Source organism: Desmodus rotundus, chromosome 13 (genome assembly GCF_022682495.2).
Source record: "Desmodus rotundus isolate HL8 chromosome 13, HLdesRot8A.1, whole genome shotgun sequence".
Classification (NCBI taxonomy): domain Eukaryota; kingdom Metazoa; phylum Chordata; class Mammalia; order Chiroptera; family Phyllostomidae; genus Desmodus; species Desmodus rotundus.
Window position 1 is genome coordinate 74,490,268 of NC_071399.1, and position 16,669 is coordinate 74,506,936.

The following is a 16,669-nucleotide window of genomic DNA, read 5'->3' on the forward strand; positions in this document are numbered from 1 at the left end:
GGTTCACTTCAACATAAATTGTTTCTGGCTCTAGGAAACCGTTTCAGGTGTTAGAGTCCCTGGAAACACGAGACTATTTTACTTATTTCTCAAGAGACAGATTTGGTTATCTAAGAAAATTAATTCAGTTTTTAAATGGGTTATAGTAAAGGGAAAAAAAAAAAACCCAAAACCAAAATTCCAAAGGATTTACCATGGTAGGGTTATAACACAAACATTCAGTTTACTATTTTAGAAATTTAAGTCAATTGAGAAAAGCATTTATGATTTAGACTATAAAAGAAATTCTTAAGGAATTCAGCCCCTCCAGTCCATACTTCCTAAATACCTGCACTATAATTTGGCATTTTGCATGTGGAATACAAAAATGTTTGAATATTAGATTAGAATTTACCATAATTAAAAAGTAAGAAGTTATCAAAGCTTCACCTTACATGGCTTCAATGTAATAACAACGTTCCATAGAAAATTCCAATAAAAATTGGACTATGTTATGAGCACTCCTTGTTGCCCATTTTGTCTGAGAATTCACCGAGTACGCATTTCCTCAGAGAAGCAACAGCCCCCGTAAATATGGTTCCGGATTGAAAGAGAAGATGGATTTGGCTTGTATTATAAGTTATCACTTTGCCATCAATGCTGAAAGTCAAATAAGGAACACAAGAATAAAAACAGTACTGAAGGAGAAAACATTGTTAAGTCTTACACCTTCCAGGAACACTTTCCACAACATAATATTTGAACAATTAGAAGGACTAGGGCTCCTATTCTACATGTGTTAAAAACAATTTGACGAACACTTGGCACGAAAGCATTAAACATGGTGCCTGTTTTTTTAACCACCACCGCCAATAATCATTTTTTTAATTAAAAAACATTCAATGTTATTAAAATCTATGTCAATCAGTCGTATTTATGAATCAGATGGTAATTAGAGCTATTACATATGTAAATGCATGCTCCACTGAGTCAGGGGAATGCACTCATAATTATCTGAATAATTCGTGACATTCACCCAAGTTACTTGAATGGTGTCTTCACAGGGTTTGTTCAAATATCCTCAATATCCCATCCGAGCGCATAGGTGACAGCCAGCACTCCAGCCCACCCTGTAGACCACCAAAGGTCCTTCTCAGGCCCGAAGCACATGGAGGGGAGTGCCCCACAATGCCCATGCCAAGTCACCTTGCCTCAGTTATACTCTCTACCCAATGTACAGTGAGTCTCCCACCCAACCTTTACTTTGGACTAAAACTAAATTGTTTCCCAGTATCTACTTCCAACTTTATAGGGGACAGTCATCCCTAGAAAAAGACGTTGCTTTCCTGCCTCTAACCACTAAAGTCCCAGTCTTCCAGATAATGAAAGGGGTCAGGGGAGCATTTCAGGGCAGCAAGGATCGGGGGCGGGGATAAAATGTGCATGAAATAGTTCAACTCAAAGTTTTACAAGATGAAATTTATGACTTAAGTGGCAGAGACAAAACTTTAGCAGTTTCTCATTACTCCTGGAGTTGTGCCGATTTTACAAGGAAAATCGGAACCTCAGAGTCTTGCCATACGTTGGTAGCTTTGATCTGGCCTCTAAGATGTTCTCAATTACGTGATTTTTATTGAGCAATCTAACTGAGTACCACGTGGGCGGAGAAGTCTCTGTGACACTCTCTTTTGGCCAGTGAGCAACATTCCTAAATCATTTCAGGCTTGAAACAGAGGTAACTTCTGATGCATTACCTAGTCTGAGGACACAACACCAAAGCAAACACGACTTCCTGGATTTCTGCTTCCACTTCCCATACGATCACAGTCCTTGTATATAAAACTAACTGTACTTTTCTAAAAATACAACTACAATAAAAGACCTCAAATCTTTTTCTAAAAAAAAAACAGTGGATTAAAAATACAGGTACCTTGACTTAAATAGACAGTTAATCAACATATTATTAGTATACAACTAATATCCAAGCAAAAAAAAAAAAAAGTACGGAGTACACTTAGCCTTACAATTTACGTATTTTTCCTAGCCCGATTTCCCCATAGATAAGGATGTAAGAAACTCACCAAAACATGTTGCTTTAGTATAAACATCATCTGATGCGAGTTAGTGGGGGCAAATATAGGAAATTACACAGCATTAGTGAGTGAATTAAAAAACTAAATGATTCGTGTAAAATGTTTATATGGGGTATGTATATACAGATTGGATCACATTAGTCTAAGAACAAAACTGTTCCAATTCTTAACATCTGTTATGGACATAGTAAGATACAGTACAAGATTCATTTTTAAATAGAAGGAAAAATAGCGCTAATTTAAACACTGAAAACACATTCTTACAAAATCTTTAAAAACATACTCCAGAGAAAAATGCTGAAACCAATGAAAAAATATTCCGTCATCATAGAATATTCAAAGGAGCCTCACAGCATGAAAGATAAGGATTCATTTCCTGTCACTTACGGGATAGATAGGATATGCAGTGGGAATTTATTCCGTGTTAGAGAAAAGGTGTAAGGCAACCAGGTCTCCTTCTGCTTCCGTTGCACCGGCCTAAACACCACTGTATTGCTCAACTCACTTTTAACTACTTGGCTTCATTTTGAAAGACTCCATCTTACAGCTCTCTACAGATGGGCAGCCCGTGCTGCTTCTCTTTCTCTGCAGCTCTGTCACTCAAAAAGATTCCACCTTCACTTCAAATAATCGGCATGAAAGAAGTGGCATTTTCTGGTTTTCGGATTTGCCCATAAGTCAACATTGACTGGGCTTGGAGAAAATAAGGATTTTTTAATATGAGATCTTAAGTCTATCTAACCAAAATCAAACATATTTTGCTCAAGTAAATAGATTTTTAATTCAGGCTTTATAATCAACAAGAAAATAAAGTTCAAAAACTAAAACCCTACTACTGGATAACTCTTTGGTTAGGTTATATAAGTATTAGCAACTTCTAAGTTTAGGATTCAAAACAGTTGAATAAACTGCCACTAAAGAGTAGATGCTATTAATCTTTATAAAATGCTTTGCGTGTTTTTTTGTGTACTTTTTTTTTAATGTGCATGTACTCAAAGGGATGGTACAAACTTCCAACTTTCAAATAATAAATGAACATGTCTGTTCCTCCCTTCCCACCCCCTCTGCCTTCCTTCCTCCCTCCCACCCACCCCACAAGTCTTAAGAGCTAAGGTCCTACTGCTATTCACTGCAAGAATACTTGGGTTCTCCCAATCCCCACGACGTGCATTACTACCCAGCTCCATTTCGTCACTGCTGGCTGCCTTCCCCAAAAACCTTGGTGAGTCGGGCTGTCCGGCCCCTGTCAGCGGCAGGGCTCTTTCTCCCCCCTGCCTGCCAACTGCTGCCAAGTCAACCAGGCCAACCAAGGGCTTCTGGCAGAGAGCAGAGGAAAAAGGGTGCCTCCTCAGGCGGGAGGTAACTTTCTACAAGTTTCAGCCACAGGAGAAGACCTTTATTTCTGCAGGGAGAAGATATGATCCTTCATTGTGCCAGCACTAGATTCTTCTCCTGCATCTACCTGTAACTTTTCCAAACTTTATTCATTTATAGTCACTGAACTGCCTCCATGGGATCGCAATTCCGGGTCGAGTCTTCCATCCAGCCTTCTAAAACTCTACTTCTCAAGAAGGCCAAAAGCACTATTCCCAGCGTTATCAATTCCGATCTCATTAACCTCGAATGAGTCCCAAGTGCTTGAGAAGATTTCAAGGGAATCTTCCACGCACTGGGCGGGGTCCAATCAGGTTCTGAACAATTCAATCATTCCCAGGTACTTGGTGACTTGACGCCACACTGCCCCACTAGCTCCAGACTGAAGGATAATTCGGAAGAGGGAGGGGGCAGAGGAAGCAAGGGGTGGACGGGGTACATCCGGGCCCTCTCGGTTAGTGGGGTCCAAAGACGACAAAAGAAAAAGCCGAAAGGGTTTGCGGCTCCAAGTTCTCAGGTGGGGACAAGGGGGACCAGCGCAAATATTGGAGGTGGGGGCCTGGGGAATAAGAGGGCGTGGGGTGGAAGGGGAGATCTATAATCCTCTCCTGGGCAGGAAGAAAGGGGAATGGGTGCGCTGGAGTCGCGAGGGGGTCTGGGGAGCTCACTCCCTGCAGAAGACGTACTCGGTGTAGCTGGTCCAGATCTTGTCCTCGCTCTGGTCGGCGCTGGCGAAGGCGCAGGTGCCGGTGGAACTGCACGCCACCATGTGGAAGCCCGACTCGGACAGCTTGTCGAAAGCCTGCTCCAGGAAGTTGAACTTGAGGTAATAGCGCGAGGTGTAGCGCTCCGGAGGCCGGTCGGGGTCCCGGCTCTCGTTCAGGGTGTCCCCGAACACTTCCTTTGCCAGCGAGGTCTTGCCGCACACGGTGATGCGCGCCACTCGCCGGAACTTGGCGTCCGCCTGCGCGTCCCGCCCAATAGTGTAGGAGCCGCGGTAGCCGATGGTGATGTAGCCCGAGCGTCGGCTCCCGTCCAACGACTGGGACGGCGTGAGCAGCGGACCCGCTGCGCCCCCGGACGGGCTGCGGCTTGCCAGCTCCAGCGTGGGCGACGGCGCTCCGGCGGAGGCGCCCTCCTGCTGCTCCGTCTCCGCGTAGCCCAGCGACAGCAGCTCGTCTCCCAGTGAGCCCTCCTTTTGCACCCCGCGCCTGGGGTGCGGCGGTGGCCCCGGACCAGGCTGCTGGGGCTCCCCGAGGCGGCGCACGAGTTCGGGCAGCTCGAAGTACTCGGCCTCACGCTGCAGCCGGCTGCGCTCGGGGAAGTAGTCGGGCAGCACGAGCTGCAAGTCCCGCAGGTAATCCAGGATGTAACGGAAGAGGAAGCCGTCTCGGTCCAGAAAGAAGCGGCCTTTGCTGTCCCGGGCCAGCTCCTGCGGCTGCTGCTGCGTGAACATGCGCCAGAGCAGCGACTCGGGCACGGACACCACCGTGCAGCGCCGGGTCACATACACCTGGCCCCCCACGTTCAGCTCCACGATGTCGGGGAAGAGCGGCGGCTCCGCGGAGGAGGACGAGGAGCCGCTACCGCCCCCGCCTCCCCCGTTGGGTAATCCACGGGTGCTGTCCGCCAGAGCCATGGTTAAGGGGTGGCCGAGCTGGGGTGGCGACAGGGAGCGGGGCTGCACACCGGGGCTGCGGTTGCCCTTCCGGGACGCTCGCTCAGCCCTGCGACCCGACCGCCGCCGCCTCCAGGAGGCCGAGGAGCCTAGCGGTGCGAGCACGCTGCGGTGCTCCCGGAGAGTCCCGTCGCGCTCCGCCCGCCTCGCCCGCGCGCTCCAGGCGAGTGCCGGGTCGCGGCCCGCGCGCCGCTTAAGTAGAGCCGCGGCTAGGGCGCCGCGGCGCGCAGGAGGCGTGGGCGGCTGCTGAGCGGCGGAGCCTCGCTCCCTGGGCGGGAGGGGTACAGGGAAGCAGAGAATCGATTTGCATCTTAAAAGCTGACGCCGCGCCCCGCCGCTGGCTCCACCCAGACCACGCGTTCCAAGCGCGACCCTACTACCCGCTTTCACCCCGTCCCCGCCCCGCGCGCTAGCCCCTTCTTACTCCAGCCCAACTTACTTTCTCTTCCAGAGCGGGCAGAGCCTGGGACAGGGGCTTTAGAAGACAAGCCGTCTTTGGACAGGTTGCCACTACACCCCTTTTCCCTCCTAATTCCACCTGATCTCCGGGGACTCTGAAAGGAGAACATAAACTTTCCGGGTTTCCGCGCCCAGTGGGGGATGGAGGGGGGCGGAAGTGGCAACTGGCTGCATTAAACACTGGAATTGAGGCACTGCCCCAGGTAGTTGTGTTGCTGAAAGTTCTAGCGAGAGACAACACATCTGGAGAGACGATAGGGCCGCCCCAGCCCAGAGGCAGCCACAGTTTATTCGCATTGACGAGTAGACACGAAAAGCCCCTACAAACAGAAAGCTAACCTCGGTATCCTGCCATAGTATGCTCTCCAGTAGTTTACTTTATGAGTAAAGAGGCAAGCCCAGTGGTTGGGAGACCTCCAAATTGGAGGAAATAAACTGAAATGGCAATGGGGAACTTAAGCGAGATAAAGGAGTGACTTCCTGGTGGTTCTCAATGAAAGCGGCCCCGGGGCGCGGGAGTATAGTGAGACCGAAGGGCACGCTTTGTCTCCGGGTCACCCTCAGCCCTTGGTGACTCGCTCCATGACACTCGGCTTGAGGGTTTGTAGGTTTAACGTAATTTGCAAAACCCACCGTTCAGCCCCAGCGTGTTTATCCTCCCAAAGGTCCAGGCGCCCCTGCTCTCCTGTGCGCCTGGGTCATTCATCCTGTTCAGCCCTTTCCAGGTTCCCTCTAGTTTCAGAACCTTACATTTGAAGTTCCTCTCCTAAATCGCGTCTGCTACCTCCTTATTTGCATTCCTCCACATTCGCATTCAGCTGTCACATGGCAGCCCAGAAAAGAACTCCTCCCCCAGGAAGGCTTCCCCTGTTTCTCAGGTGGGTGGAGACCTGGGATTGCTCCTTCCACAGGCCTGCCTAATGCGCACACTATGAAATCTCTTATTTGTGAGTGATGATCTGATCTCTGACTTTGGTAAATAAAATATTCCTGGGCGCCATAGAAAGTGGGCACAAAAGAGGGTAGTGAAGGATGTTAAGAAACCATCAGGTCAAGGAATATTTGTTGTGCACCTGCTATTTCCCAGGTAGTGAAGAATGCAAGGTTGAATAAGCTCCGAGGCAGCTTTCATTGTAACCTGGTAGGCAAAGGGTCAGAAGTCTGCGCAGTTACCAGATCAGCTGGCAGTTCAGACCTTCAGTCAGGACAAATCAGGCCAGGGCTTTGTTCTCGATGATAACGTCTACCCTTTTGTGTAACTGCCCAGTGGACTTTACAGGCTCCTCATGGGTAAGTGTCATTTTTACTTTGAAATGTTTATGTCTGCAAAACAATTATCTCATTCATGTCAGTGTGGCCAAATAAGATCACGCCCCAACCCAGCTCCCTTAATTGCAAGTGCAGATTTTGATACTGAATATATCTGACCACTCATTTTTCTTTGCTCTTTGCGAGAATGGATGGCACAAAAGTTCCAAGGTCCAATGCCACATTTCTAGGTGGCTGTGCTACTAGTTGTTATATCAGTGTCTCAGGCTTGGCAAAACCAGTCTCTTTTCTAGAAATCCAGGAAAAGCCTTCTTTGTATCAATTCTGCACATATTTTTATAGCATTCGTTTGCTTATTGTATCAGCAAGTTCTGTCAGTTCTGCCTGCAGAATAGTTCCAAACCATTAACATGCTCCATCACCTCCCTGCCACCGCCCTGGACCACGCCTCCTATCATCTCTTGCCTGGATTTGTGCATTAGTCTCCTAACTGCTTCCACCTTTGCCTCCTACAGTTTTTTTCCCCTTTTTTTTTTATTACCAGAACAAAAAGAGGGGTCCTATTGTAACCTGAGTCAGATCATCTCAGTCTGCTCACTGCTCCTCTATGGCTTCCCAGCTGGTAGGAGAGTAAAAGCCAAAGTCCTGCCAGGGGCATACAGGACTCATGCTGGGAGCCACTGCACTGGGACCTCTCACACCCACCCCCTCCCTGGTTTCAGCCACATTATCCGCCCCCTTTTCTCAAGGCCTTTGCACTTCCTGTCCCCTTTGCTAAAAGACTAATTTCCCCTTGCTCTTCTTATCTTCCTCACCTTGTTCAGGTGCCTCCCTTCTCACCTTGTTCAGGTCTCCGCAGCAAGACTCACCCTCGATCACCTTATTTAATGTGGCACAATCCAGCTTTCCTTTCTCTGCTTCATTTATTTAGTTTTTCCCTGCATTCGAATATAAACTCCAAGAATTCAGAGATGTGGGTCTTTTTGCTTCATTACCACAGTAGCCCCCCTTACTTACCGTTGGGCTTTCCATGGTTTCAGTTTGAAAATATTACATGGAACATTCCAGAAATAAACAATTCGCAAGTTTTAGATTGCAAGCCATTCTGAGTGAGATGAAATCCGGAACCTTCCCACTCCATCCCACCCAGACATGAGTCATCCCTTTGTCCAGCCAGAACATTCACTCGGTGTCCGCTCCCACCTGTTCGGCACTTAGTAGCCATCTCCGTTGCCAGGCTGTGGAGATACCGCGGTGCAGGTGTTCACGGAACCCTTACTTAATAATGGCTCCAAAGCGTAAGAGGAGCCATGTGGGCAATCTGGATATGCCAAAGAGAAATCATAAAGGGTTGTTTCTTTTATTGCAAAGGGGAAAATTCTCCATTAAATGAGGCATTTCATCATCTCACATCTCCAAAAGAAGAAGGGTGAGTAGAGTGTAATAAGATGTTTTTGAGCACATTCATATAGCTTTTCTTACAGTGTATTGTTATAATTATTCTATTTTATTGTTGGTTAGTGTTGCTAATCTCTTACTGTACCTCATTTATAAATTAGACTTTATTATGTGTACTAAGAAAAAAGCAGTGTATGAGTATAGAGTTCGGTTTCAGGCATCCATTGGAGGTCTTTGGAACAAATCCGCCATGGGTAGCAGGGTAGGTGGGGGGCTACTGTACACCCCAGTGCCTAGACAGAACTGGCATAGAATGGGCTTTGGGGAAATATCTGTTGCTTACTCGTCATTCCACCAACATTTATTATGGGTCTATTACTATGTCCCAGGCTTTGTGTTAAAAAATAATCTCTGCCCTCTGGGAGCTTAGAGACTTGGGAGGGAGACAGATAATGAATATGTAGATAAGTAAGTTCACTTTGGGTAGAGAGATGCAATGCAGCATGTAAAATTGTGAAATGACATAGAGGGTCTGAGGGTGGAGACCTGCTGCTTTCTAGGTAGACTGGCTGGGAAGGCTGCTCCATGAAAGTGACATTGAGCAGAATAATGAGAAAGAGCGAGCCATGGGAAGTTCTGGAGGAAGAGCATTCCCGGCAGAGAGCAAAGCAGGTTAAGGGAATCTGGGTTAGAAATGAGCTTGGCACATCTTCCCCTACAAGTTTATTTAGTGTACCATCTGCTGATATCCTGTGAATCTTCAAAGTACCCTTGAGGAGCTCAGTACAACCTCAAATGTGAGAGATACTGCATGCCTAGCCCCAAGCAGCATACTCCCTTTCTTCTCAGCCACTTGGCATAACGTCCACTCACCGTAAGCTAGCCTACTGCAGGAAGCCATTGGAATTTCCTTATAGACATCTAGGGTGTGCATGAGAAGCATAATAATGAATGAAATCGGTGATAGAGACTGAAAGAATAATTTTCTGGTTAATTTTGTATGTTCTATTTTTTGCCTACTGGTTGGTGTCGTGAAATTCAAGAAGAACTACAGTGTATATAATTGGGAACTTTATGCTGGGATTTAAGTACCTGAGTGTTTGTTTAGGAGGACAGAAAAATGCCTTAGTTTCTTCAGTTTGTTAAATGTGCTAATTATCAGAGGAGAGGGGAGGATTTGGGAAACCACTAGCCCTGTGTCTGGTCTTCATCAGTTTCTAGTGATGGACACGTTACTGGTCATCTCTTCGTACTTTCTTAATAAGAGACAGGGCTTTGACTTTTATCCTAAAGTGTGGGGTACTGAAAACATCTCAGGACCTACATTCTCCTCTGACTGGTTTCTCCTCCACCACCTACTACCTTCTCTTCGAGTCAGCTTCCCAGCTCAGCTCACCCCCAATGCACTTACTAAATATTGTGCACACCAAAGATTTGACAAAGGAATGAGGAAGATTCAGAGAAATATAACATTAAAAGGGAGGACGAACCAGGATGAAATGAAGTGAGTGCCTCCAAGGAGTGAATTAATTTATGTGAGAACGATCTGTAGACTGTAAGACACCATTCAAGTGTCAGAATCATGATTTTCCACCACCCACCCAGCACGGCGCCTGACAAGTCTGCTCAATAAATACCGAATGAATAAGTGGATGGCAGAAACATTCAAACGAGAGCTGCGAGGAAAGGGAAGAAGAGACAGACTCAGCAATTGTCCCAAATAAACATTCAGTTCATTTACTGCCCTCCCAATATGTGTGGATCTGTTCTGTATGCAGGCTTTAAAAATCACTGACTTTTGCATTCAGAAGGAGACAGGAAACAGACACATAGATATTAAATAACATTAGTTTAGTTACATCAGGGGATAAAATAATCTTAATAAAGATTTGGTAAAAGGTATGGCAATCTTTAATCTTCAAAAAAGAGAGAAAATGTTATATGTGTGACATTGACAAAATATTAGGTAAAGAAAATAAAGAAAATCCCAATATTTTATGGTTTTTATACTTAATAGAACCAGAAAAACAACAGTTAGTAATGCTAGAAATTTTTAAATTGCTATTGTTATATTCACATAAATAGTATTCAAAGCTTTCCAAGGAAACGACTAATAACATAGCGGCAAACACTCACATAGCACTTGCCACTGCGGCAGCCCGTTAGTGGAGCCGTGCTCGCATTGCCACGTCCATCCTCACGGTCACTCTGTGAGGTTTCTACTATTACTGCCCGATTGTCAGAAGACTGAATGAGCAAATGCTATGGTGGAGCTGAGATTTGAACCCAGACAAACTTTAAAATCTGCGCTTTCAAAGACTGTGTTTTACAGCCTCTCACTTCTTATCCAGTGTTTTACATGTATTAAGACATAGGCTCTATTATTTTCCCCACTTGACAGATGAGGAACCCAAGGCAAACAGCCGTTAGGTAACTTGACCAATATAACGCAGCGGTTTATGCGTACTAAGGGGCAGAGAGGATATTGTAACATCTTGTGGTTATACCCTACAGACAGTGCACTCCGCAGGGGCGTCCAACCCGTGGCCCACTGGCCACTTGCAGCCCAGGATGGCTAAGAATACGGCCCAACACAAAATCATAAATTTACTTAAAACCTTTTTTTTTGGGTCATCAGTTTTCATTAGTGTTTGTGTATTTAATGTGTGGCCCAAGACAATTCTTCTTCCAGTGTGGCCCAGAGATGCCAAAAGTCTGAACACCCCTGCTACAATACTAGTAACAAGCAACTCAAAGTAGTTACTGTGGAAGAACTAGGACTAGGAAGGGGTTGAGTCTTTGGTTCTCATTTCTGCCTTCTATGGGTAGCACGGCACTGCCTCCAGTAAGACTCCCTCCCCAAGGAGATATTTGAGCCCCCGGATAGAATGGGCACCCTATTGTCCTTCTCCTACCCGACTCAGTCATACACATGATAAATATGATTTCACATCTGGCTCTCTAAAATACCATTAGGGTTTGCAGAGCATCAGGTTTTTAGTATGTTTATTCAGTTTCTTCCTGATCTTGTTAACTCCAGGCAAGGATAAAGTGAGTTGTTGGAAACTGCTGAGATCTAGTTTCTAGGATTCAAAAGCCAGCAGTATGCACTGGTCTTCTGGGGCTTGTAAAATTGAACGAATGTATTCTACTCGTGGCTTTACATATCAAACCCAGCACAACAGTAACTGGACCTCATACACACAGGGGATTCTGGAATTTCTGACCAGGGCTAATTATTAATATCACTGATGTTTCCTGAGAATCTGAAGGCCTTGGTTTCAGACTGTGATATTAAATTTAAAGGTTAACTACGAATGAGTTCTCACATTCTATTCTAGTGTTTCACTCTCTTGAGTGTTTTCGTATTGTCAGGAGCACTTGATTAGCACAATAGTTTCAGGAGGCGTTATTCCATCCACAGCGCCCCAAGTGAAGGAAGAAGCTCAGAAAGGGCAGGTGACTTATGCCACCCCAGTGAACTGCAAAGAGGGCTTCTCAGTGATGGGGGGTGCACGTGGATGCCTTCTGACTCCATCTTCGGTCCTCTTGCCGCTCTACAGCAGCCCTATCACATCTACTCAATTTAACGCCTCAAATGAGGCTGTCACTCAAAGTAATCACCTTGGAGACTATATGCCTATTTGAGAGATGTCAGAGTCACTCACCATTTCTGGCATATCTGATTAGGAATTTTCTTCAGAGCCAGCTTGCACAAGAACGTCATTCCATTCCTTCATACTTATGCCAAATTTTGGATGGATCTCTATTTACAAGGCTGTAAAACAGGGCACCTCCCTGCAGGACCACCCCACATGCCTGAGAATACATTAGGACAAAGGCAGTTTTTGTGAGTGTGAAACCAAGGTGATGATTATCAGGTATTCACCTCTTGACATTGGGTTCTACAGATCGCATCCCTGGAGTTCTCCAATATGCTGAATAGTATTGAGTTTAAGTTACACAGAAAGAAGAAAGGCTGATTCAACTGCAGAGATTTTAATATGTGGTTCCAGAAAGTCTGCGTGTTTTTTCCCTGTGAGGTTTGGACAAGAAGCCAAGCCACTGGCTAGACCGTAATGGGCGACTTCTTATGTAATTGTAGGATCATTTGTTTGATATAATTAAGGGGGGGACTATCTTTCCCCAGTTTGCTTCCCAGTTCCTGCAGAAATGTGCATGGTTTTTCACAGTAGGGAAATGGCCTCAAGCTATGCTACACTTTACATTTGTACTATTTAATATGATTTGTTTTTAGAAAATAAGTTTCTTTTCCTATAATGAAGTACAATGAAGTATAACTCCATACACTTCCGAGTTACATGAGCCTTTATTCTTCTTCTGGATTTGTTACTTAAAATCTACGATATTTGGCAAATGTATGTAAATATTCTGAACTTCCACTCTTTATCTTAAAATAGAGCAAAACCACCTACTTTGATGGACCCATATAAGATGAAATGAGATGATATAAAGCATTCCACTTCCCAATGGCTGGCACTTGAAATAGTTAAGAGGGGAAAAACTATCTTTCCCCAGTTTCCAGTTAACTGCAGAAATGTGTGTGATTTTCCACGGTAGGGAAATGGCCTCAAACTATGCTAAACTCTACATGTGTACCACTTACTTATTTCATTTAGCATAGTGCCCTCTAGACCCCTCCATGTCACCGCCAATGACCCAATTTCATGTCTTTTTTATTGCTGTGTAAGATTCCATTACAGGTATGTATCACATCTTTATCCATCCATTAATGCACACCTACCTTGCTTCCATATCTTGGCTATTGTAAATAATGCTGCAATAAACATAGGGGTGCATATGTCTTTTCAAATTAGTGTTTTTGTTTTCTTTGAATAAATACCCAGAAGTGGAATTGCTGGGTCATGTGGTAGTTCCACTTTTAGTTCTTTGAGAAACCTCCATAATGTTTTCCATAGTGGCTGCCCTTCTATAACCCAAACAATTCCTTCTTACATGTGCTGACCTTGGTCTTCCACTAGCTTTCTTGTTCTTTCTCGTGGATGACATTTCTTCAGTAGTATCTAAAATGGACAAGGTAAATGACATTTCATTTGCAGTCCCCCATTCTTCCCAATAATCACTCATTTCAAATGCAAATTTACTCTCTGGTTGAAAGATTTAGTCAAAATCCAGACAGCTTGGAATTCTCAGTTTCAGAGTTTGTTTCTCAGACTAGACTTTGCAACGTGAGTGACAGTCACTAAAATAGTTTAGTTTTATCTCTAAAAGATCAGCCATCGGGGGCATCTGGGAAATAAAGTCTGGGGGGTGGTGAAGGCCAGGGGTGTTGTAAGGGGCCTTTGGATCCAAAGAGAGTGGCTTCCTCGCTATTCCCAACCCAGGGGCCTAGTGGAGGACATGATGAAGAACCAAGCCTGACAACATGGAGCAGAGCAGCAAGAGCACCAACTGAACAGCACCGGGCTGTTTCCCCATAGCTCCCAGGCCGCCAGGGGCCCGCGAGAGGAAGAGCACGTGTGCGCGCTGCCGAGCAAGCAGACGGTCCACGTCATCGCAGCACATGTGACTAGAAGAGAAGTCAACAGCACGAGAGAAGTCAACAGCACGAGAGAAGTCCGGCGCCTCTTTATATTGTATTCAACATTCCGTCAGATATTTATGAAGCGCCTGCTATGTGCCTGGTCTGGCTGGAAGTCACAGATGGCTCCACAGGGTCAGAGCCTGCACAGAGTCAGAGCGAGTGGCCAGAGCCACAGACAGTCCCACGTGTCCCACGTGAACGTCATGAGGAGGGAAGTTACCTCCGCGTGTCAGTCAGGTTCTCCAAAGACACAGAAACAATAGGATGGGCCTCCATGTCTAGTCATCCACACGTGTGCAGCGAGGGAGTTTCGTTGCAGAGAACTGGCGCACTCGAATGTGGGGACTGTAAGTCTGAAGTCTGCAGGGGGCGCCAGCTGAGGGGAAATTGAGGCAAGAGTCCAGGTGTAAGTGGAGTCCAAAGACTGTAGGGCAGGCAGGCCGGCTGAGAACTCAGGCAGGGTTGCTATTTACAGACTCCGATGGGATTCCTTCTTCCCTGGGAAACCTGGGGTGGGGGGCAGGGGTTGTTTTTATGGCCTTCAATTGATTGGATGTGGCCCACCCACATTATTGAGAATAATCCTCTTTACTTAAAGCCAACTACCATATTTTGCCATGTATAACATGTACTTTTTTGCCCAGATTTTTGAGGGAAAAATAAGAATGTGCATTATACATGGGTAGTACCTGAAACACCTTGTATCTGTTCTTGTGTTTTGTAGTTATTTGTTACATAAAATTTCTTGTATCATAATATGTTAAAAAATAAGTGCTAAAATTCCTTTATAATACAAAAAACAAGTATCTAAATATAAATGAATAAAAAATTGAATTAAAAAATTAAAATGAAAGATTTTTTCCTGGAACTCTGGGCCCAAACGTGGGTGTGCGGTATACACAGGAGTGCATTATACCCCGCAAAATATGGGAGGTGTTTTTAATTCTTTTATTTATGCTTATGTGTTAAAAGTGTAACTCTAGAAAGCAATAATGAGGTCTGCATGGAAAATAACACCCTGGAATATGATAATCAGTTTTGTTTCTAATATAAATAAAATATTGAATTAAAAAATTAAAAGATTTTTTTTTCCTGAGAGTTTGGGCCAAAAATGTGGGTGCACATTATACACGGCAAAATATGATCATGTAAATCTAAATTACATCTTCAAAATACCATTTACAGCAACATGTAGCCTAGTGTTTGACAAAACAACTGGGCACCACAGGCTAGCCGAGCTGTCACATAAAACTAACCATCAGGCTTTCCAAACAGCGCTTTGTTAGAGGTTAAACAGCCTGTTTTGAGGAAAGATGCCTGCCGGTCAGCAAGAAGCCGCAGCTTCGTAAGCGGTAAGGACTGGTACTGCAGCCCTGCTTAGTGGAAGAGCACCTGCGGTTACAGGTGTGGCCCTTAGTCACTCCGCACTTAGGACCACGTGGGTTTTCAGACAGACTTGTGGAACCCAAGCTGTTTGTAAACAGAGGAACTCCGACGGTGGTTCTGCTCACAGCTTTGTTAGTATGGGGGCGAAGGAGACCCTATAGTTTGTTATTAGTGCCATGAGTAGAGATAAACTAGGTGTTTGGTACATTGCATTGGGTACATTAATGCGCACTTATTAATGAAGATATTCTCTGATTAATTAACCTATTATGCATCATTTATTAATGACTCTATTGGGCAAGAAGAGATCATAGAGGAAGGAAACATTTTGTGACTAAACTGACAATGCCTGGTCCCCTTCAAAGTCACTTTTCCCACCCACATGTACCTTTCTACGTCTTTGGTCCCTAGGCTCTATATGAACAAGGTGTTAAAGGACTGACCTTTTCTGCCCGTGAGTGAGAGACAGACAAATGTTGTTCTGCTTTCCAAGGACAGAGAATAAAGGATTCCAGAAAATAGCAACGGGAAAACTTGACATTCCTTTTCCCCAAAATTCCAGAATGGATTATTAAATAGATTGCTTATGAGCTTTATGAGGGGTGGGGTGAGGAGAGAAGAGAAGAGGAGAAGAAAGAAGGAGAAAGGGAAAGAATGAGTTGACTTTTAGGAGACAGTGTGAGCTCACTTTAAGTCGGGTCAGTCAAAAACCTTTCCTTCTTGGGCAGCATTGGTAACCTCATGCATCTGTGGAGATACTGAAGACACACAATACGATATTTTTGCAAGGTATTTGACAGTTCACTCATGATATCTTTTTTGGACCATTTAGAAGAATGTAGGTTGGTAATAATATCAATTGGATAGATGCACTGTAGTGGTGAGACGGGACTATTCAAAGACTGTTGATGAGTAGAACAATGTTGAACTGTAGAGAAAGGGCTAGGACCAAGAGTCTGTGTTGGCCTTCTCTACTGAGCTTTTATCAAGATTAAATGAATATATAAGAATTGTGCTGATAAAATGTACAGACGACACAGATCTTGGTGGGCTAGCTAATCCAACCAATGTGGAATTAACACTCAAATCATCCACAGGGGCTTCAGCAACAAAGAGAAACAAACAAGAGAGGGCATAATAAGCATAAATGCAAAGTCATGCAGTTGCCTAACATGCAGCTTAGCAGAAGCTCACGTGAAAACTTCTCGGGGACTCTGCACAACTGCAAGCTCAAGAAGCCAGTAAGACGGCATGTCTGTAACACACACGTGAACACACACACCCTGAGTAAAATTAGCTTGTAAAAGTTGGGAAGGACCTTAGAAATTATTCGAGGCAAATCTTTCATTTTACAGATAAAAATTGAGCATTCAAAAATAGAAACACAAAAACTGATAGTAAAACTACGTCTAATATCTAGGTCTGTTTTGTTGTAGAACTCACAATCTTAAGAGTTACTTTATTGTG

General features: G+C 44.8%; 2 protein-coding genes across 4 annotated transcripts in view; both read right to left on the reverse strand.

Moving 5' to 3' along the window:
- Positions 1 to 16,669, reverse strand: part of LOC139440507 (uncharacterized) — a 168,047-nt gene that overhangs the window by 82,245 nt on the left and 69,133 nt on the right. The window lies entirely within an intron of this gene.
- KCTD12 (potassium channel tetramerization domain containing 12) lies at positions 3,170 to 5,411 on the reverse strand. The gene has a single exon (XM_024568999.4). The coding sequence runs from the start codon at positions 5,083 to 5,085 to the stop codon at positions 4,111 to 4,113; it is 975 nt and encodes a 324-aa protein (XP_024424767.2). The 5' UTR covers positions 5,086 to 5,411; the 3' UTR covers positions 3,170 to 4,110.

Coding starts and splice junctions, on each gene's coding strand:
- KCTD12 (XM_024568999.4), bottom strand. CDS start 5,085: ATGGCTCTGGCGGACAGCACCCGTGGATTACCCAACGGGGGAGGCGGG.